A 22,277-nucleotide genomic window follows, 5' to 3' on the forward strand; every position below is an offset into this window, starting at 1 on the left:
CGGGGTCACGTGGGGTCGACACGCCCCGCCCACTGCTTCCTGAACCGCGGGGTCCAGCCTGCCTGCCTACGCACGTGGCCTGTCCGTCCCTTGACTCCGCGACCCAGCGCAGCATGGCTCCGTCTCAGCTTGGTGAGGCCCTCGCGATGCATCACAGGGGTCCTGCCTGCACCATCCCCGCCACCCACTCATGCCGCTGGCCGAGCTGGGGAGGCCCCGGGCCCGGCCTGCAGGCTGGGTGTCCCCAGTGCAGGGCCCTGGGCCTGCAGTCGCATGAGTCCCCTTCCCAGGAGTTCTCCCCGGGAGATTGCGGTGCCAGAAGCCGCGAGTAATGAGAACTGCCTTCTCTTTCAGCCCTGTTCAGTGTGTCTGACAAAACTGGCCTCGTGGAATTTGCCAGAAGTCTCGCGTCTCTTGGTTTGAGTCTGGTCGCTTCCGGAGGCACGGCAAAAGCGATCAGGGATGCTGGCCTGGCAGTCAGGTAAGGCAGTAGGTAGCGTTCAAGGGAGAAAAACTTTGTGACCATATTCACCAGAAAGCCATGCAATCCAGGCACTGACAAAACACCTCCCAGTAACGCCGTGGAAAAGGAAACTCACAGGTAGAAGTTAGGTTAGAACTAGGGAGCCTTGAGTTTTAGAATCCTAGCACCCAGCCACTGTTTGCAAGCAAATTAACTTCGGCGGGCCATGTGTTATGCAGAATAAACAGGAATGTTCAGGTTCCATGGCCTGGCTTTGACTGGATGCACAGTTAGACTGTAACATCTTTGAAGATCTATATCTCCCTCTTAAGTACCAGTCAGTGGCTCAGTCACACACTCCTCTCCTGGCTAGCAGTGGGAAGGGTTTGACAAGAGATGTCAGGAGATGACCCTGAAGGTCTGGAAGGTAGAAAAGGAAAAAGACCTCAGGATAGTAGTTCACACACCTAATAAAAGACCTGGCTGTCTTCATTGCCATTATAACTCTTGGTTTGTGGAGAATCCCTATAGAGGTAAATTATTCACCTCTTCATAGCTCTTGTCTGTGTAAGCAGTACATAACCCCTGTACATCTGACAGCTTCAGACAGCAAGAATGCCTTTACTTACTGAGTAAATGTCTTCAGTGGATTCTCTTGTGACTTATGGGAGTCCGGAGCATCTGGGACAGCGGACAAGTAGGCTACTGTGAGGTGCAGTTGAGTTATTGTGGGACTGGTTAGGGTCGGCCATTGTTGCTGTGTTGCTGTGGCATTTCCGATGAAGTACGAGGAGTTCTTGCATTGTGTATCGCCTAGTTTAAATGTTTCTCAGATGATCATTCATAGTTCCACGCCACTGCCCAGTATTTGCTTGCCCCCCCCCCTTACGACTTCCCGTATTCTTTTGGTGGTATGGAAGACAGACTGACCCCAATGTCCAGTCCACTCCTGAGCCATATCCCTAGCTCATTTTTTATGCTTTGCTTCAGAAACTTTTAAAACTTAGAGCCAGGGTCTCTGTAGGTTGCCCAGGCTGGCCTTGAACTTGTGATCCTCCTGCCTCTTCCTCCTTGAGCGAGTTGGAGTATGGATATCTTTTAGAAATTAGAACTATGTCCTGTTAAAGAGTGAGTGTTTTTGTTTGTTTATGTGGGTCCTGGTGCAGGGGAGACAAACTTTGTACACCTGAGCCATATTTCCAGTCCAAACATAGTTTTAATGTTTTTGTTGTTGTTAAATCCACTATAAATGATTCTCAGTAGAATTTATTTCTTTGTTTTGTTTGTTTGCTTTTGGTTTTTCAGGCAATGGTTTCCCTATGTTGTCCTGGAACTTTATCTGTAGACCAGACTGGCCTTGAACTCACAGAGATCCACCTGCCCCTGCCTCCTGAGTGATGGGATTAAAGACATGTGCCACCACTGCCCTTGAATTTCATAATTAAAGGTTGTTAAGTGTCTGGACATTGTAAAGCCAGTGCTTTAATACCTAATTGATTTTCTAAAACATATCATTTAGGAAATATAACATTTTGCAGTATATGAATAACATTTAGGAAATCCAGCATAGTGAAAATTTTTAAAGTTTTGCTTAAGTTGGACTTGAAAAAAACCTCTTGTAGACTTGGTGGGAGATGCTTTGAATCCTGGAAAGTGATAATTCGGTAACTGTTTTATTACTCTGTTTTCAGAGATGTGTCTGAGCTAACAGGGTTCCCTGAAATGTTAGGGGGACGTGTGAAAACCTTGCACCCTGCGGTCCATGCTGGTAAGTGGCTGAAGGTTGTAATCCTTTAGTTTATAACAGATTTTAGTTCATAGTTTCAAAAGATACAGGAAGAAATAAATCGTAAGCCCCAAAAAAAAGATTTTAAAAGAGTCTACTTTTCCCATTGATCCCTTTATAATTAACTCCTCACTACAGGATAAGTTCAGATTGTTTTCCTCCATTGCTTTTGATCTTGACCTACTAACTAGTTTAGCTAATCTAGATTGTGTTGTTGCTATGTACTGTGTGACTATACACTTCTGTAGTTCACACTTGAAATACAGTGCTACCCTGTAACTGTTTCTCAAAAAAAAAAAAAAATGTGACTTCTGTTTAATTGCCTAGCATAGCAAATCCTCTAAGCAGTAATAGCCACAGAAGTGTATGTCTGCATCTCAGGTTGCAATAAAACTTGTAAAGAAAGGCCAGAAAGCTAGTGCTGGAGAGATGGCTGGGCCTTAGCAATTGAGAGATCAGCTGCTGTTGCAGAGGACCCAGGTTCAGTTCCTGGCACCTACATTCCTATTCAAAACCCTCTGTAACTCCACTTGCGGGGATCAAATTCTTTTGGCCTCCTTGGGCACTAGGCATGAGCGGTACACATACGAGTGTACTTGTCAGTCAATCAGGCACATAAATGAAGAGAACAGGAAAAGAAAGGGAAAAGACTGAAAAGCTAAGGATTATCAATCAAGTTATGAGATATAGCTTATGAAAATGTAGACTGGAAAGCTGGCAGAGGTTCTGTAAACATTCCTTTTAAGGTTTTTTGGGTTTGGGGTTTTGCTTTGCATAAGTAAAGGGAATTGGGTCATTTTGGTTTTTTGAGAGTCTCACTCTGAGGGCAGACTAGCCTAGAATCCACTGTGTAGTGTATGCTAGTCTGGAACTCTGGAGCTCTTAGCCTCTTAATGCTGGGATCAGAAGTATGGGGCACGAGGCTCAGTGAGAATTAAGTATTGAGGGAAAGAGTGCTTTTGTTGTTGCTCTTTGTTTGTTTATGGAAATAGGGTTTCTCTGTGTAGCCTTGGCTGTCCTGGAACTCACAGAGATCTGCCTGCCTCTGCCTCCTGAGTGCTAGGACTAAAGGCCTAATAGTTAGAAGGCTGTGACCGGAGGGTTGTTTGAGCTCAGGAGTTTAAGACCGTCCTGGTCAATGTGTAAGGCATTGTCCTTTATGGTGGTGTGTGTCTTTTGTCCCAGTTGGAGGCCAGCCAGCACTTCACAGTGAGACCCTGTCTCAGAAAGAAAAAAAAAAGAATGCTAGAGGATCTGCCTTGTGAGTGATGGGACTCTACAGTGTGAACTCCCTGCATTTCTGACCCTAGCATGTCCTTTCACTTTGTTACATTAGGGATCTTGGCACGCAACATTCCAGAAGATGCTGCTGACATGGCCAGGCTTGATTTCAACCTTGTAAGGTAACAAGTTTGAAGCTGAATTCTGAAAGAGTTAAACACCAATGAGTGATGCTAAAACCTGATGTCCTCTCCTGCCCTCTCTATAGAAACACTTTTCTGCATCTCCTGTGTAATATGTGTTATGTGTGAACATTTTAATTTGCCCAGATTTGTATTTTCAAACTGTGTAACTTAGGTTAAAAACAACCTTGGCTTTGCTAATTGTTTAGAGCGAACTTCCCACCACTGAGTTAGACCCTTGGCACAACCTTTGTTTTTCAAAAGTTAAGATTTAAATTTCACTGCATACAACCAAGAAATATACTGTGTCCTTTAAACATACACAGCAGCTTTATTGAGGTGTGGTTTATGTATTGTATAATTCAGCCTATTAAAAAGCTGCGAAAAAAGCTGAGATTTGATGCTTATATTCAAAAGAGGTTGTGAAAACATCACTACACTCATTGTTAGAACACTCTGGTCTCCCATCTGCACCTCCCACCAGAAGCCCCTGTACTCAGCACTGCTCAGTCTTACCTGGTTACTGATTCCTCCTGACTCTTGTGTTGAGTGGTTGTTTCCTTCTCAGTGGTCATTCGACCATCTCAAGTTTTGATGATTTTGTTGATGTCTAGTTTCTTTTATAGCTTGAGCTTTTGACGTCATATCTAAAGCACCTCGTGGTGAAGGGGGTTTTTGCCAGTGATTTTGTTGTTTGTAATTAGACTTGCTTGTTTGTATTTAGACAGACTCTTAGTGTGTGGCTGAACGAGCCTCTGGTTCTCCATCTTAACCTCCCCAGGTGCTGGGATTACTGGACCGTACCATTTTACACCCAGCTCTGTTGACTAAGTCAAGGTTTACGTTTGCAGAGGTGTGGGTGGGGCAGAGGTCTAGGTATGGGGCTGTCCCCCTGTCCCAGCATCATCTGTCAGAGGCTGCTCGTTCTTCCATTGTGGTCCAGGTATCCTTAGTCTCTGTATACCACTAAGGTAGATTTGGAGTACCACCTGAAGTAGAAGGCCCTGGTCTTCCCAGTCTGTTTTCTTATGCAAGATTGTTGATTCATTCAGGGACACTTGCTTTTAGGATCCTGGTACAACTCTTGGGAAAGACAGTGGGACTTTTAAAGAGTCTGTATATGCATGGGGAATAATTGTCATCTCAACAGGGAAGGTCTTCCAACTCATAGATGTGAGATGCTTCCTGTTTTTAAGAAACATTAATTTTTATTAGTTCCTCTTGACATTATTTTTATATTTTTCAGTGTGTCAGTTTGACACTTGTAATTTTGCTCTTCAGTCTTTGATTGGCCTTAATACTGTCATGTCTGCATTGTTTTCTTAATTTCCTGTCTGATTGTTGATTGCTAATGTGTATTATTGCAATTGATTTCATGTATTGATCATACATCCTGCAGCCATGCTGGCCTCATTCATTAATAGGTGTTCTTAACAGCTAGGGACTGTCTCAAGATGAACACCGTGTATCCAACCTTGATGCCTTTCCATTAGTTTCTTTATATATTTCTCTGGCTGAAACACAGCAAACTATTGACTAGAAATGGTGACTAGCGAATACTCTAATTTCTAAATCTTAAGAAAATACTGGTTTTTATCATGTTGAGGTACTTTACAATTCTGAATTTATTGCTGTCTTTTTTTAAAATTATAGATAAATATGGAATTTTTCACACTTTGTGCATCAAGTAATCCTGTGGCTTTTATCTTCTGTTAATATCACAATTAGTTTTTCAAAGATCTTTATGAGGCAAACGTGGTGGCTTGGCGGTGGGAGGACAGCCCACAGGACTTTGTTCTTTCTTTCCACCATGTGGGGTCTGGGTCTTGCAGCAAGCACCCGAATTTCCTGAGCCATCTTGCCAGCCCCTAGCTTTTAGGAGCCGAGTTAACCTGACCTTGCTGGGACGATGTCCTATTTGGCTGTGGTATGTAATTTTTTTATTTTCTGGCTTAGACTTACAAGTTAGCTTTTGTGTTCAGTTACATTAGAAGCAGCAGCCTGGCAGTTTTCTTGGGATGTGTTTGTCCAGTGTTGAATCAGGATACTGAGCTTAATCCCGAGAGGTCCTCACCTCTCCTCCTGCTGTGCTGGTTTCACCAGCGGGCTTATACATGGTCCTGGGGTGGGTGTTCCTGACCTCTCTGAAAGCAGAACAAGTACTTACCTTTAAAATGCTGAGTGTTCCTATTATGCATACAATCTCTTGGGGAAATAGTGGAAATTCGTATGTCCTAGGTAAACAGCACAGTCTAAAATGAGATTTTTCTGTACTCTTATAATTTTTATTTATTCTTAAAATATTTTGTTCTGAGTTGGGGGTCTAACTAATGTAGCCCAAGTTAACCTCAAACTCCAAATTCTCTGAATGTTGGGTTACTACTGTTCTCAGCCAAAAAAAAAAAAAAATTGAAATTTTAATGATTTAATAGTTATAGTTAGCTAAGGCTAATCAGCCATCATGCTTGAAGGGTGGTCTGGGGAGTAATAGCTAAGACTAGCCAAGCATCAGCCTTGTAGGAGGGCCTGGGAGGAGGATGTATGTGTACCATCTCCAGAGCGTGTGCTGACTCTATGCTAAGAGCCTCTGGACCTTTTTAATATAACTGCTAAGAATTTAAAAATGGTGGGGCTGGACAAGCGGCTCAGCAGTCAGGAGCACTTGCTGTTCTTTCTGTAGAGGACCCAGGTTTAGGTTCCAGCAGCTCACAGCCGTCTATTTATGACTTTGATGTATTCTCTTCTGGCTTCTATGGGCACTATGTGCAGGTCACACACACATGCAGGCAAATCCTCATACACATAAAAGCAGTCTGTAAGACAAGAATCTGAAATCGTCAGGCTTACAGTTTGTGGTCTAGATCTTCCCAGGTCTTGAGCACATCTCTAGTGACTTCTGTCCCAGATAGCTGTAAGTGATGAAGCTGCAGTGTTGTAATGACAGCTAATTTTCTTCCATTGTCAGGGTTGTGGTCTGTAACCTGTACCCCTTCGTGAAGACTGTGGCTTCTCCAGATGTAACTGTTGAGGCAGCTGTTGAACAAATTGATATTGGTAAGGTAAAAGAAACACTTCAAAACAGGCGGAATTACAGTCGTCTCTTGTTTTTGCTTTGTTTTTATTACTGAGTGTTTCTGGTATTGTTTCATGTCTTGGAGACAGGGGTTTGCTACATTGCCCAGACTGGCCTTGAACTCCACTTGTAGTAATCTTCCTGCCTTAGTCTCCAAGGTTCACAAATTTGATTGTGTGTTACCACTGCCAGCTTAGAAAATATTTTATGCCAGGCAGTGGTGGCACACACCTTTAATCCCAGCACTTGGAAGGCAGAGGCAGGCAGATTTCTGAGTTCAAGGCCAGCCTGGTCTACAGTGAGATCCAGGACAGCCATGGCTATTCAGAGAAACCCTGTCTCAAAAAACCAAAAGAAAAAAGAAAATATTTTATAAGCTACCTTTGTGTATGAGGGGAATTCAGATGATCTATTTTTCTCCTTATTTTTTTTAAGGTAAAAATTAAGGTAGAAGTGCTATTCACAGTTACTTTATTTGAAAGAATGTTCTTCAACTGATAGGAAAATGCCAAAGAAAAATAACATATTTTGTCCTTCAAAGGTGGCGTGACATTACTGAGAGCTGCAGCCAAAAACCACGCTCGAGTGACAGTCGTCTGTGAACCAGAGGACTATGCGGGGGTAGCTGCAGAGATGCAGGGCTCTGATAGTAAGGACACCTCCCTAGAGACCAGGCGCCACTTGGCCTTGAAGGTGAGTACACTTCTGTCACACTGTAAAGCAGTGTCCATGTAGTCTAAGTGTGTCAGTCTAAGCCCCACTCAGTTCTGCTAAATATGTCTGTCAGCTTCCCACACTCTGCTGGGGCCTTCTTCCTTTCATTGAATACAGAGAAATCAAATATTAGGAAAAGTGTTCATTGGGATGTGTTGGGGGTGGCGGCTGAGGCTGTACCTAAAGGCGTTCTTGGGAGATGTTCCTGGTATCTCACAAAATGCAACTTTTTGTAGGCATTCACGCATACTGCTCAATATGATGAAGCAATTTCCGATTACTTCAGGAAACAGTACAGTAAGGGGATTTCTCAGATGCCCTTGCGGTATGGGATGAACCCCCATCAGACTCCTGCCCAGTTGTATACGCTGAAGCCCAAACTTCCCATCACAGGTAAAGTATGAGAAGTACCTGCTGTGTAGACACCTGGCTTTCTCTGTTGTATCTGAAGTTGCTCTCATTCAGAATGTAAGAGTAAATTACTTAGGAGGCCTCAGAACCATCCAGAATTGAGGTGCATGGAAAGTGTCAGAGTGGTACAGCAGCTTCGGTGTCTGGCAAACCCCAGGCCCTGGGTGGCAGGCCAAGCCCGAGTTAGAGATGACAAATCTTAAGGCTGTTTTGGAAGCCTTCAGGGTGGAGCTGCTGAGGTTTCCAGAGGAGGAGCAGACGGAGCCTGTGGTGCGTCTATAATAATAAAACGGGAATCTGTGAAGAAAGCAGCCGAGGAAGCTGTTGTGTGTTTCGGTGGGTTGAGAGCCACTCTCTGTTTGACAGATGTTACAAGAAGTGATTTCCTTGTTGGGCCTAAAAGGCCAGTTGCTGTGGGCCAACATAGAAGTGTGAAGTTAAATAACACTGAAGGGGCAGAGGTTCTTGCTGTGCTAGCCTGGTGACTGGAGTTCAACCCCAGGCCAGAGTTGTCCATATTCATCTCTATTCCCCACACATGCACACAGTATAACCTTTTTTTAAAGAAGTGACAGTGATGAGTATTGAGAATTAAAACTGTGCTTACGCTGTGTGATACTGTTCCTGGGGAAATTGGAACATAACTACTCTACTTCAGAGAAGGGACCAGGGACAGGCCAGGGTACAGATACCACCAAAGTCAAACCTGGTGATCCAGTGTGGTTTGTTGTGATTGTTTACAGGAATATTGGTGAGAGCTTATTTATAGGGGCAGAAATGACATAGCTCACAAAGCTGGGACAACCCTGGAGCACACTGCACAGCCTGCAGGCAGCTCCTGTCCTTTCCAGCTCAGCTAGTCTGAGAATGTCTGAGCAGTCTGCACAGCTTCTATAGTGACCCAGTGAATCTAGTCAATTTCAGGGACTTCCTGGGCTTAACCGCAGGGTCAACTGTTTCACATCACTTTTAAAGTTCTGTGTCCAAAATAGAGTTTTACCTCAAGGGAATTGATACATGACACTTTGTAACTATAATACAGGTATTTTTGGTGTTTTGCCCTGTTTTGTTCCCCTGAGAGGAGTCAGGGAAGGGCTCTGGGTGTGGAGCCCTAGAACTGACATGGGGTCAGCACATGCTGAGAGCCAGGACAGCTTCATTCACTCCCAAGGCAGGCTACCCTGGTCCATTGGGAAGCAGCTGTTCCCCTGTTGGCTTCTTTCCTTCCTGTCTCAGCCCAGAGGGCTGGGGAGAGCAGGGCAGGAAGTGTGAGGATTACAGTCTCCTCTTACCCCTCCCATCCAGGGATTTGCAGTTCACTGCTCTGCCGTAGGCACACTCTTATAAAAGGTAAAAAAGTGTTACTTGTGCTCGGGCAGAGGAGTCCTGAGCATGTAAACAGCAGCTTCTTAGAAGAGCTTCATTCAGGATGTCTCCTGACAATAATTTTTAACAACAGAAAAAGTGTTTTGCGTTTTTATGTGGTTTGAAGGCTTGGTAGCATGCCTGTTTGTCTGGGACAAAGCTGAAGCAAAGAATAAAGATGGAATCATGTGTGTGTGTTTGATTCCTGTCTTTGTTTTGTCTTTTGCCTTCTTGCGACTGGAAGTGAGATGGTGCCTGTTTGGTTTGTCTAATAGACAAGGCATTCACTGTAGTTCTTTCTGTTATGTCTGACCAGTTCCTGGCCCCTCTTGAGAATATGATGTGAGGGGAACCAGTATTCTGGGAGGTGTTTAGACAACCGTTCCTCTGCTCACCTTCCCACTCACGATTGGACAAGCTACCCACAAAGGCAGGAGCTGGAGAAGAGAGCAGAGCTGATGATCTCTGCTCTGCTTTGCTTGCTGGGTGCCTTGTAAGGTATCCCAGTTTAATGCTTCCCACCGACTTCTGTCCGTTCTTCTGAACCTGTACATCTAAGTTCTGTGGGGTCTGCTGTGGTTTTCTTTCTGTTGGAGAACCTGTTTTGGGCAGGATCTCAGGTTCTCTCTCATCCCCGAGTGTTGAGATGACCAGCACACACCATTCAGCTCTGCTTCACTTGCAGTCTGTCTGTCCTTTGGATAATGGTTTTCCTGTGTTGTCATGGAACTCTGCAGTCCAGACTGGCTTAGAACTTGGAGAGACTCGCCTGCCTCCTGACTGCTGGGATTAAATGGAAGCACCACCATGCCCAGCCTGCAGCTTCTAAAGGATGAAAACACACTGTTTCTGTCATTCCTCCTGTCCATGGCACCTGAGCTTGTCCCACAGCTGATAGGGTTGGTCGGCTTGTTGTTTTAAGTTGAGAAGGTTTATGATTTATGACATCCGGTCACTGTCATTTTCATAACTATTTAAGCTATTCACATGGACACAGCTGATACCTGGTCTTGTCACTGTTGCTGAGTCTTACAGTTGTATTTCTGCTCTGCAGGGGTGGGGTGAGGTGGGGTGGACTTCTTTGAAGATGACCCAAGTGTTCTGCTCCTTGTGAAGTGTTTGTAGATACCTGTTTACGTCTTGATTCGTTTTTCTTTGGGGAGAGGAGGGTATCGGAGAATGGTTCTTGAAGAACTCATTATGTAGCCCTGGCTATTCTAGAACCCGATCTGTAGACCAGACTGGCCTTGAACTCCTAGAGATCCACCTGCTTCTGCCTTCCCATTGCTGGGACTAAAGGTGTACACCATTACTTTTGTGACTTTTGCCTAAAATCACATGGAAGTTGTATAACTTATAGGTGTTACTTTTTAAGGACATATATGTGGCCTTTCTTAACCTGCGTGTTAATTGTATGTGTGTTTTCGTGTGTAGTTCTCAATGGAGCCCCAGGATTCATAAACTTGTGTGATGCTTTGAACGCCTGGCAGCTGGTGACAGAGCTGAGAGGAGCAGTAGACATCCCAGCGGCTGCTTCTTTCAAGCACGTCAGCCCAGCAGGTGAGTAATGCCTTCTAGAGTGCTCTAGAATGCTCCACACTTAAGGAGCTCTGATGCCAGTTATACAGCCCTAGGCATCCTAGGCCACTTGGCAAGTCCAGTGATAGTGTCAATGTAGTCATAGAAACCTTGGTAACATAATCCATATACACATAATTATGTGACAGTGTCAGGAGACAGCAATTGCACTGTTGGCTCTTGCGGTATCTTTCTGAAAGTTTAGGAATGGAAGTGAAGTGACATAATCTCATAAAACCAGAGAACTGCTGCTCCGTTTTGGAATTGTACCTTAGTAAGCGTGCAGAGGTTGTTCATACAGCCTTCTGCTCCTGTTGCTATTGACTGAGCCATTCTTTTGTGTATACTCTCAAGTCCTTAAGTCCATACACAATTCCATGATCCATAATGTCACAAGGGCTGCCTGCAGTCTCACACACCATTGTTAATATTTATTGGGTGCTAAAGTGCAGTGAGTGAGTAGAAGTGAATGGCATGTGATGCCAAGCTGAGCAGAGTTGGTAATGCGGTGCCTGGCTGCCTGCCTGCGCACAGCAGCGTGGTCGGGATGCAGGGGCTCTGCTTCCACGGCACAAGCCGGAGGCCTCTGCCCCCCACCCCCCCATGTTGTGGTTTGGGTGTTGAATTACCTCACTGAGTAGTTTTCGTTTAATTTGGCATAAGTACTAGAAAATATTCCACATTTGTTTGAAAAATGCAGGCTAGGTCTTTAAAGATGTGTATTGTAAAAGTCGTTTTGCTTTCTCTGTTTATTTTGTGGTGCTGAGAATTGAACCCAGTGTGCATGTTTTACCACTGCCCTTTAACAAAATATTTTGGTGTGAATATTGAAAAGTAGCAATCTGAGGTTTTAGGTTTATTGTTTGTGCTTTTAAACAGTTGCGTGTGTGCGTGGTGGCGAGGAGGCGCCCAGTCAGTGCAGTGCCTTGGTGAGGGGTGCTTGGCCACGGCTTTTCCTGCCCACCATTACTTTCTCATTTTCTTTGCCAGGTGCTGCTGTTGGGGTTCCACTCAGTGAGGACGAGGCCAGAGTCTGCATGGTCTACGACCTCTACCCGACCCTCACGCCCCTGGCCGTTGCATATGCAAGAGCAAGAGGTCAGATAAGGGATTTTGTCATTTAGAGAGAAAAGCAAAGCTTTATACTGAGTAGAATAAAATAGTACTTTAGACTTTAGCATTTAAATTTGTCTTTCATTGTTTTAAATTAATACTTAAGGTGAGTATATTCACAAAAATGATGTTAGTATTTAATGTAATATGGGAAAACAAATGAGATTGTTACATTTTATTTTGGATGTTTATTTATTTATTTTGAATATATTTTTATTATGAGGAAAATCACATAGTTATTCTAACCACTAAGTTTGATTTGATTACATTTTATATACTCAGAAATACAAGATTCTTGTATAATGACCAGCAGAGACTAGTTCATGAAAAGTTTTGGGAAAACTGCTACAGTTTACTAGTTACAGACATACGCAGCAGCTACTGTAGCCTTGTGCTGAGTCCTGCCTGTGTCTATGAATACAGACTGGATCGAGGCCACGTGGCTTGCTTATTCTCAGTAGCTGATGCTGGCCTATAGCTAAGTGCTAATTTAGAAGGTAAAAGAAATACTTTCTTAACGATTATTTGGCTGATAGGGCTAACTGTGTAATAAGGTTAGCTGTAGAGAAAGTATGTTTTGTTTTCCACATTACGTTTATAATATACCCGCCCACATTGTAGTAACAGAGTGTGGGGAGGTGCATGCCACACGCCATCATGTCTATGAACCTGAAAGGATCCGAAAGGAAATGCTAGATTTGATCACATGGGTTTCTCTGTGCAAGCTTGCTTTGTGACAAATCCCTTTAACTTTCATTCATAGGAGCTGATAGGATGTCTTCATTTGGTGATTTTGTTGCATTATCTGACATTTGTGATGTCCCAACTGCAAAAATTATCTCCAGAGAAGTGAGTAGAGGTTCAGACTTTTTGTTCATTTTAAGATTGAAGGTTTCAGATGGGTGTTTGTCTTAATGGGGGAGGGGGGTGTTCTATGTTTAATTCTTTAAGTCCTCTGCTGGGTGTGCTTAATGCCCAAGTTACTGTTGTTCAAGGCGTGCTGAGGGGATGATAATGAGCCCCGAGGTTCCGTGCACTAACCCTCCCCGGTTAGCACCAGCACCGTAGTGCTGGGAGGCAGGAGACCCAGTACCTCAGAGGAAGGAGCTCTGCGGCTGGGTGCTGTCGGGTTGCTTAGTGATTCTCTCTGTGGTCTTAAGCCATCCCAACCATGCCACTGGCATGCCACTCACCGGCGGCTGTCACTGAGACATGTGACATCTCTAGTTGCGAGACCACAGGTCTCTGGGATCTTATTCCTCGCTTTGTGTTTGTGTGCTGTCTGGTCCAGGCCTCAGCCCCACGTGATGAGTGGAACAGCGTAAGAATAAGAGGCTCGTTTACTGCAGTGAATCTTCCATTTGTTCTTAGTTAACACGAAGATGAACCACAGAAAATTATGATAGGATGGCTTGCAAAATAATCAGCCCTAAAGATTAATTCTCAGTCTACCTACTAGTGTTTTGAGTTTTAATGCTAGCATTTTCTGTTGATAGTTGTGGAACAGTTCTGTTCTTAGGACAGCTAAATATTGCTATATCTTACAGAGTTGTTCTCTGATTTCTAAAAATAAGAATTTAATTTAATGTATTTACAGGTGTCGGATGGTATCGTTGCCCCGGGATATGAAGAAGAAGCCTTGAAAATACTTTCTAAAAAGAAAAATGGAAACTACTGTGTTCTTCAGGTCGGTGCAGTTCCAAGGTTGGGTGGTAATTTAGTCTTTGGGTTTATTTTGTGTTCTTTCCCCTTGTAGCTCTTTCTTACCAAGATAGTTTTCAAATTTATGCCTTTTTATTGTAGTTGTCTCTGTCCCTTTCCCCCTGGTCTTGTCTTTCTTCTTTAAAAAAACTTTTAAGAATTATTTGTTTATTTTATGGATATGAGTACACTGTAGCTGTCTTCAGACACACCAGGAAAGGGCATCAGATCCCATTAGAGATGGTTGTGAGCCACTCAGGACCTCTGGAAGAGCAGTTGGTGCTCATAACTACTGAGCCATCTCTCCAGCCCCAAAGTTTACCGTTGCATTGGCCCTGTCTTTCTTAAGATAGGGTTGTACACTGTTGTAGCTCAAGGTGGCCTCAAGCTCACAGCTCTGCGAATGCTGCAGTTAGATGCTTATAACAGCGCATCAGACTCTTCTGTTCTTCCTGTTTACGAGACAGGTCTCACTATGGAGCCTTTGGCTGGCCAAGAACTCAGGTACACCTGCCTCTGTTAATCTCAGGGCTACAATTGAAGGCATGAGCACCGCCTCGGCCTGCCAGACACCTTTATTCTTAGTCCTACCCTTTTTATATAGGTGGTTTGAGGCCTTTAGAGCCTAGCTGTTAACTGTTTATTTTTCATTTTTATTTACATGCTTTCTTGTTCAGATGTTGGAGAAACCCTCCTGCCTGTTCCGCTGCCACTGTTACCCTTTAGAGTGGCTGCTCTAAATGTCTTCCTTGTCCTTCCAGAAATAGTCAGGACACACTGCATCCACCAGGGCAGGGCGTTCATCTGCACTTCTTTTGTTTCTTCCACTTACTCACCCTGCTTCACACCCTTGCAAACCTGCCCCAAGTCTTTATATAACGTACACATTCTGAGAGAGACAGAGCTGGGCCATAGGCTGTGTATGTTGGTAACTTTATTCTGCCTCTTTTGAGAGTGGATGTCCTTGTGGACTTGCTGTTTTTAATTGTTTCATCTTTGCAATTATATGAACATCTCAGATTCACCAACACATTCTCACACTTGGGAGATATACGCTATAATTCTTATTTTTCCCATATGATGTTATTTTACTTTTTTCATTCATTTAGTAATATTGTCACCAAGAGTGTGCTGAGATTTGAACCTGGGGTCCTTGTGAATGTTAGACAGAAACGACCACTGAGTTGCCTAGGCTAGCCTTGAGCTCACTCACTCTGTAGCCAACACAGGTCTTGGCCTTCCAGTTCTCCCACATCAGCCTTCCCAAATTAGCTGGAGTGTCAGGCCAAAAACCTTTTTTTTAAACATATATTTATTTATTATTATTATTATAAATAAGTACACTGTAGCTGTCTTCAGACATACCAGAAGAGGGTGTCAGGTCTCATTACGGGTGGTTGTGAGCCACCATGTGGTTGCTGGGATTTGAACTCAGGACCTTCGGAAGATCAGTCAGTGCCCTTACCCACCAAGCCATCTCACCAGCCCCCCAAACCCATTTTTAACTGTACTTCAAATATTGGCCAAATTTCTTTAAAGGAATTTTAGGAAGAAAGGGAAAATAGAATGTAAACGTTGTGCCATAGCCTGTCTGAGTAAGTCGGTTCTATCTGCCAACTGTAGAAAAGGACTGAAGGCATTAACCTAGCAGTGTGCCGTGATGGTCAGGGATTGCAGTGCCTGGCTGTTGTATTGTGCCCATACTAAGTGATGTCAATACACATGTTCGTGTTAGGAATAGAGGTGTAAATAAACAGTGAAGTCTTTGATTTCTGAGACACAGTGTGGCTGTGTATCTCAGGCTGGCCTGGAACTTAACTGTGCCTTAGCCTGGTGTCTAACCTGCAGTCCTCCTGCTTCATCCTTCCAGGTTCTGGGGCCACATAAATGCACCTTCATATCCGCAAGAATGAATTTTTGTGTGTGTAAAATTTGGGATTGTAGATATAATACTTACAATTTTTAAAATTTGTGTCTCAGATGGACCAGTCCTACAAACCGGATGAAAATGAAGTTCGAACACTCTTTGGTCTTCGTTTAAGCCAGAAGAGAAATAATGGTGTCGTTGACAAGTCATTATTTAGCAATATTGTCACCAAGAATAAAGATGTAAGTTTGGAAGTATCCAAACTAAAAGTTAATAGCATGTCTGTCTTCAGTATATGTAAGCTTATGCTTTACTAGGGTCCAACCATATTTGTCAATTGGTAGATATGCAAGCAGCTAGCTCTTCTTTGAATTGTCAGGTATGCCTGACACATTAGAAGCTTATGTGTTTATGTACTTAAATAGAAATAAGTATCTTTAGTCATACCTAAGTAAGCTCGTGTCTTCTGCAACTGTATGCATGCGTTAGGTCATGGATGTTTTGTTTTGTTTTGTTTTTTTCCAGATTTTTCAAGACAGGGTTCCTCTGTGTAGCCCTGGCTGTCCTGGAACTCACTCTGTAAACCAGGCTGGCCTCAAACTCAGAAATCCACCTGCCTCTGCCTCCTGAGTGCTGGGATTAAAGGCGTGCGCCGCCACTGCCCGGCACGGATGTTTTTCTGTACTGATAAGTGATGCTCTGCTTCAGTGAAAAGCCGCCTGACAACCTGAGTATGATCTGTGCACTCAGATATTCAGGTCGTGTCCTTTGTCACCCTGTTCAAGAGTCTATTCTTGAGACACTGATGATATGGGGAGAATTGCTTACATGCAGTCTTCCATTCAGTCACAGTGCATTATGGGAGAGAACCATCCTCTGTACTGTACAGATTATAGAACTGGGACAGAGAATAGTTACATCTGTCTAAAGTTACAAGATAGGGAAATGAATAAGAGGGTAGGGGTGTGTGTGTGTGTGTGTGTGTGTGTGTGTGTGTGTGTGTGTGTGTTTTGGGACTGAACACAGAGCCTGAGCCAGGCCTTAGTCCCTGAGGTATTGAGCCTTCAGTTTTGAAGGATTGTTTCCTGGCTTACCTGCTGTCGTGCCTGGACTTCTTATTCAGTGCTGGGCACTGGATGTGCAGGTATTTTGAGAGTCTGTGTGATGTTTTTTCCCCCAGAAAATTGATTATGCTCCCAGCAGGCAGGTGAAGCAACATGGCTCATACCTTGTGAAGGACTGAGTTGATTTGAAACTTAGGCTTTGATGTTTGTGAGGGATGGTCTGTCTGTCTGTCTGTCTGTCTGTGGCTCAGCTCTGCAGAAGCCAGCTCAGATCCTGCTCTTGTGTCCTCTGATCTTGCATTACCCCAGCATCGTGTAAGGCTTCTGAAATCCAGCGGGGCTCTCTCACCCTCTCCTCTTGGGAAATGTTCAGATTGTTGAGCTCATTGTTTCCTTCCTAGGTTTTTTTCTCTGGATCTTTGTTGTGCGTCTGGCTTTTCTGTGCTTCTGGAGGGGCACTGGTCTACTTACAACAGGCCATTGTAGCTAGAGTAAAAGATAAAAGAGATCTGAAGTCTTCCCCCTTTAAAAATAAGATCGTGCTTCAGTTGGGAGTTTGCTTCCATCCACCCCACAGGCATTTCTCATAGTCTTTGATCTAACTCAGAGTGCCAGGGGTATATTTGAAGTGGACTTCTGAGAGGCTGTTTTCTATAGAGCCATGTGTACTGGATGGCTCAAACAAAAGATGAAGGGTATATTAGTGATATTAATATATAATGTTAGAATATATATACATATATATATAGATATATATATATATAAAACAATTTTTTTATTTTACTTATTTACTTTACATCCCCACTCACTGCCCCCCTCCTGGTCATCCCCCTTCCACAACCCTGCTCGTTCCCCTAAAAATCTTTTAAAACTAAGCTTCAGATGTTGAGATGTAAGAAGTGTGGCTTCACGTGCAGTTGTTGAGTTCTCTCTCCTACATTCTTTATCCTGTTTCCCTTTTGCAGAGTAGAAGCTTCATTTGGATGAAGCCAAGCTTATCTTTTTCTTTATTTTAAATTTTCATTGCATGTACTCAATATATATGATACTATGTAACATAAGGATATTTTCATGCATACAGTGGGTATTGTATTTAACCATACATTCTCTCTCCCTCTCCCCTTTTAGTCCTCCCCACTCTCTTCTTTTTCTTCTCATAGACAGTTTTTTCTTCTTTCATATTGTACATACTGTGGATTCATGATTTTATATATCTATAGATCTAGGGAGCATAAGAAAAATAGAATATTTGTGTTTCTGAGAGTGGTTAAATTATTTACTTAATATGATTATCCTCAGTTACACACATTTTTTTCACAAGCAACATAACTTCATTCTTCTGTGTGTGTGTGTAGTGTGGGCTGGCCTTGAACCCCAGGTCATCTTTCATTGACCTCTGAGTGCTGATTGCTGGGACTGCAGGCCTCTTGGATCTTACCTTTTTGTAGCTAGTGTAGCTCTCTGTAGCTGACACCCTTCACCTGCTTAGAGTGCACACTTGCTTCATTGTTCTCCTTGCTAATTTGTACCAAAGGTGACGTTTTGGGGCTCTTACAGACTTAATGCTGAATGTTGGCTTTAGAGTTTGCAAAAAAAAAAAAATTATTTGTTTCCAAAACTATTTCTTTGTGTACACCAGGCTGGCCTTGAACTCACAGACATCCATCCACTTGCCTCCACCTGCCAGGTACTGGAATTAAAAGTGCACCATTGCCACAAGGTGCAAAATATTTTTAAATAGCTTCTTAAAATGTTTTCAGCAAAGCAAGAAATACTATAATTTGACTTTTCCAGAATAGCAGTGGTTATATGTACATCATAGCAGTGCACAATGTATATGAAAAATAATCTTCATGTTAGTTCTGATCCTGAATCTCATATCCTCAGTTAAAGAAATTCCAACCAAAAAGTATTGTCATTTTCAAATGAAGAGTGTTTCTCATCGTGTTGCTGAATGGTTGTTATCATTGAGTAAAGTATGACAGTGTGCAGCATAATTCGTTCATCTGGCTGTCACTGGGGGACCTAACTGTATTAGGTCTGTTACATTGTATCTGTAGCTTAAAATCAAGAGATTTCTAAAGCCTGGTGAGACTTAGCTGTCCTGTTTGTTTCAGCTGCCGGAGTCTGCACTCAGAGACCTCATTGTCGCCACCATCGCTGTCAAGTATACTCAGTCTAATTCTGTGTGCTATGCCAAGGATGGGCAGGTAACCAAGCTGTTGGGACAGAACAGTAAGCAGAACAGAACTGTAGGCAAAAGCCTTGGTGCCGGGAAAGGGAGATTTGCCAAGTTTCTCTTCCTGCTGTGTCACTCAGGATTTACTCAGCACCTTAGTAGACTTGAAAACTAGCCAGAGCCAAGTACTGCACTTGGGTACACTGGTTCCTGCTTAGAGGAAGCTGCCTCGGGGGTAGGGTTAGTAAGACTGGTTTACACCCCCCCCACACACACACACACACACACACACCCCACACACACACACCCTAGCTCACATCAGAAGAGCCTTTCAGGCTTTCAGGATTTTCATGGTTGCTAGCTATGAAGATTGCCAGTTTTAGTCACTAAATCCTGACAGACTGTGGTCTCTGGTCCTTGGGCAGGATCTCCAGAGCCAGCAAAGCCACTCAGAGTGGAAGCTTCACTACGGTCATTCTTTGAAAAGACAGTGTTGCGGGAGAAATGTCATTGATTGCTAACGTCTGTGTTCCTTAGGTTATAGGCATCGGAGCAGGACAGCAGTCTCGGATACACTGCACACGCCTTGCAGGTGATAAGGCAAACTCTTGGTGGCTTCGGCACCACCCACGAGTGCTGTCCATGAAGTTTAAAGCCGGGGTGAAGAGAGCAGAGATCTCCAATGCGATTGATCAGTATGTGACCGGCACCATCGGTGAGGTACGGACTGACTGGCTTCCCAGTGGAACGTGTTGCAGTCATCTCATGTATGACAGTCTTCCACCATCCTACCACAGAGAGGCTTCTCAAAACCCTCAGTAGTCTGAAATGCTTAAAATATCTTCCTAATCCCTGTCAACCTCACTGCTGCGTCCTTTCTGAAACCACAAACCTCTGCTTCCTGGGTAATGAATTTGGATTAATTTTGTAGGCCCGTACTTCCCTATGGGTTATAATATTGTCACTGCAGGGCTGTTTTTCTCCATCTGCCAGCATCCCCTAGTGTCAGCAGAGGTCTTAGACTTGAGCCACACGTGATCTGATAGCTGGTCACCAGGGGCCTTCTCCTACCACACTTATACAAAAGCCCTTAGCAGCTCCGTGTAGTTTTGGTACTATTTCTGGTTTTGTTTGGTTTCATGTAAGATGGTGGCTCTAGTGTAGGCTGAGCTGCACTGCAGCTGTGAGTGCGGGATTGTCGGCATGCTCCATTGCCGTCTGCAGAAGGCCTTATTACTTACCACCTCTGCACTGGGATTACACTTCAGGGTCAGCTTGTGAGGTGACAAACATCAGATAGTAGTAAATGCCTTGCATTGCTTTGATTTGCCTGCAGCTGACTTTATACCTGAAACAGTTGTATATGTAGTTCAGGTACACAGACATCAGTTATTATCCAGGTCCTAGGTTAGACATGAAGCATTGTCTTAAATGGTTTGGTGAAGGTATATAAAAATTACAGATTTTGAGAGTCAGGACTATGGCAGGTTTGGGGATAAACAAAAGTACAATCTATTCTCTTTGGCAATCTAAGAATGACCTTTCCTTAATGAACATGTTTTTTAAACATCAAAGAACTTTTGGAAATAGGAATCTCAGCGTGTTGTTTAGTGAGCAGACAGGAGAATGCCCTAGTGGTTGCTGGCCTTGTGCTCTCATTGGATTGCACTAACAGTGATGCTGGGCTCCCTTTGCGTCCCTGGCTCCCTAGGGTGAAGACCTGGTGAAATGGGAAGCACTGTTCGAAGAGGTTCCTGAGTTACTCACCGAGGCGGAGAAGAAGGAATGGGTGGACAAGCTGAGCGGCGTGTCTGTCAGCTCTGACGCCTTCTTTCCTTTCAGGGATAATGTGGACCGAGCTAAAAGGGTAAGCGAGAACTGGGGTGTGCTGGGGACATAGAATTGTAAGGATGATTTCAGATCGCCCCTTAGAGTCTGGGGATGTGCACAGGCCACTCGACCAGTCGATGCCTGGCCTCAGTTTCAGTTCCTAGCTTCACAAAACGAAAGTGTACTTCCTGAGTTTTAACTTCCTAGGGTTACATCGGAAAGCTATGCCGATTTGATATAAATGAGTTATTTTCCTTCCCTGTGTGATGTAGGCATAATCCAAATTCTCTTGCTTTGTCTGAATATTTCATCGTTAGCTTATGCTTTTTTAAAGATTTATTTTTATTTATTTTTATATTTTATCTACATGCATGTACTTATGTATGTATTATGTGTACCTTCCTGGTGCTCATGGAGGCCAGAAGAGGGCGTCAGGGGCCCTAGAACTGGAATTACAGATGGTTGTGAGTGTGTTGTTATATGGGTGCTGAGAACCAATCTTGGGTTCTTTGGGAAAGCAGCCAGTGCTCTAAATCATTGAGTCCTCTCTCCCACTGCTGCATTCTCGAGGGGAATTTTGGGTTTTTCTAGGTATGCATGCTATAATGCCTTGAAAGTCAACATTGGTTTTGGGGGTTTTCCTCCACAGAGTGGTGTGGCCTACATTGTCGCTCCATCTGGATCTACTGCTGACAAGGTTGTGATTGAGGCGTGCGACGAGCTGGGGATCGTCTTGTCTCATACGGATCTCCGGCTCTTCCACCACTGATCTTAGCTGACATTGTTTCCCGGTCATAGATAATCATGTGTGGAGTCTTGGAAGTACCTCTAGAAGAGTCATGTGTATCTTAATATTTGGGTGTGTAGTTGGGTCTTACTTATTTGAAAGGTACAGCTTTCTAGCCTAAGACACCACGTGTGAGGCTTGTTTTTGCAAAACCTGAAAGCACCTCTCCCTCCTGGAGGCAGCTTTCAGGAAAAGTCCCTGTGAGCCTGTGAGACACCTAAGTGCAGGTAACCAGAAGCCACGCTGCCTTATGATGACAAGCCACCCCCACCCCACCCCACCACTACCACCCTGCAGAGGGCTCTCCCCAGGCTCCTTTCTTCACCCCACCACTACCACCCTGCAGAGGGCTCTCCCCAGGCTCCTTTCTTCACCCCACCACTACCACCCTGCAGAGGGCTCTCCCCAGGCTCCTTTCTTCACCCCACCACTACCACCCTGCAGAGGGCTCTCCCCAGGCTCCTTTCTTCACCCCACCACTACCACCCTGCAGAGGGCTCTCCTCAGGCTCCTTTCTTCCTGCCTCTCAGAAGCTTATCTGTTTGCTTCCCATCATCCCCTGGGAACTGGATCCTTAGCTAGATCTAAATAATGTTGGTACTGCTCTTTCTTTCTCCAGAACTGCTTAAAACCTCTGTTGGCTACTTAGTATTCCTGTCTGTTTGCTATAAACCTATAAAGGGGCTGGTGTTCTGCATAGAGCTTTTCACTCAAAGTAAGCAGCTATGAACTTGGGGGGGGGGGTTCCCTCTGCCAGGCAGGACATAACTGGATCTATGTCCCTGTGGTTACAGTCCTCACTGTTTACCCAGACGATGCCTGTGGTCACTTAGCCTTAGGTTAGTTTTGCCTTCTTTCCAATCCTCTAAATAAAATTTAAAACTTTTTGGTTTTGTGGTTACTTTGTTTTGTTTTTTTGACATAAGGTTTCTCTGTAGCTCCT

The 22,277-nt window shown here is 44.0% G+C and overlaps 1 protein-coding gene across 1 annotated transcript; it reads left to right on the forward strand.

The window, feature by feature from the left end:
- On the forward strand, positions 1-22,220 carry Atic (5-aminoimidazole-4-carboxamide ribonucleotide formyltransferase/IMP cyclohydrolase). The gene is made up of 16 exons (XM_021158001.3): positions 1-132; positions 355-481; positions 2,155-2,231; positions 3,586-3,652; positions 6,618-6,706; positions 7,267-7,418; positions 7,676-7,832; positions 10,650-10,775; positions 11,784-11,891; positions 12,670-12,755; positions 13,504-13,593; positions 15,588-15,716; positions 18,656-18,748; positions 19,255-19,437; positions 20,429-20,584; positions 21,197-22,220. Exons 1-16 carry the CDS (start codon positions 114-116, stop codon positions 21,314-21,316), a joined length of 1,779 nt encoding a protein of 592 aa, XP_021013660.1. The 5' UTR covers positions 1-113; the 3' UTR covers positions 21,317-22,220.
- Positions 22,221-22,277: the final 57 nt, after the last annotated feature.

This window comes from Mus caroli, unplaced genomic scaffold (genome assembly GCF_978045245.1).
Source record: "Mus caroli unplaced genomic scaffold, Mus_caroli_1 scaffold_1, whole genome shotgun sequence".
Taxonomy (NCBI): domain Eukaryota; kingdom Metazoa; phylum Chordata; class Mammalia; order Rodentia; family Muridae; genus Mus; species Mus caroli.

Excerpts from the sequence above, each read along its gene's own strand:
- Atic (XM_021158001.3), top strand. Across the intron at positions 7,833-10,649 it reads GCCCAAACTTCCCATCACAG|TTCTCAATGGAGCCCCAGGA; the intron begins GTAAAGTATGAG and ends TTTCGTGTGTAG. Across the intron at positions 20,585-21,196 it reads ATGTGGACCGAGCTAAAAGG|AGTGGTGTGGCCTACATTGT; the intron begins GTAAGCGAGAAC and ends TTTCCTCCACAG.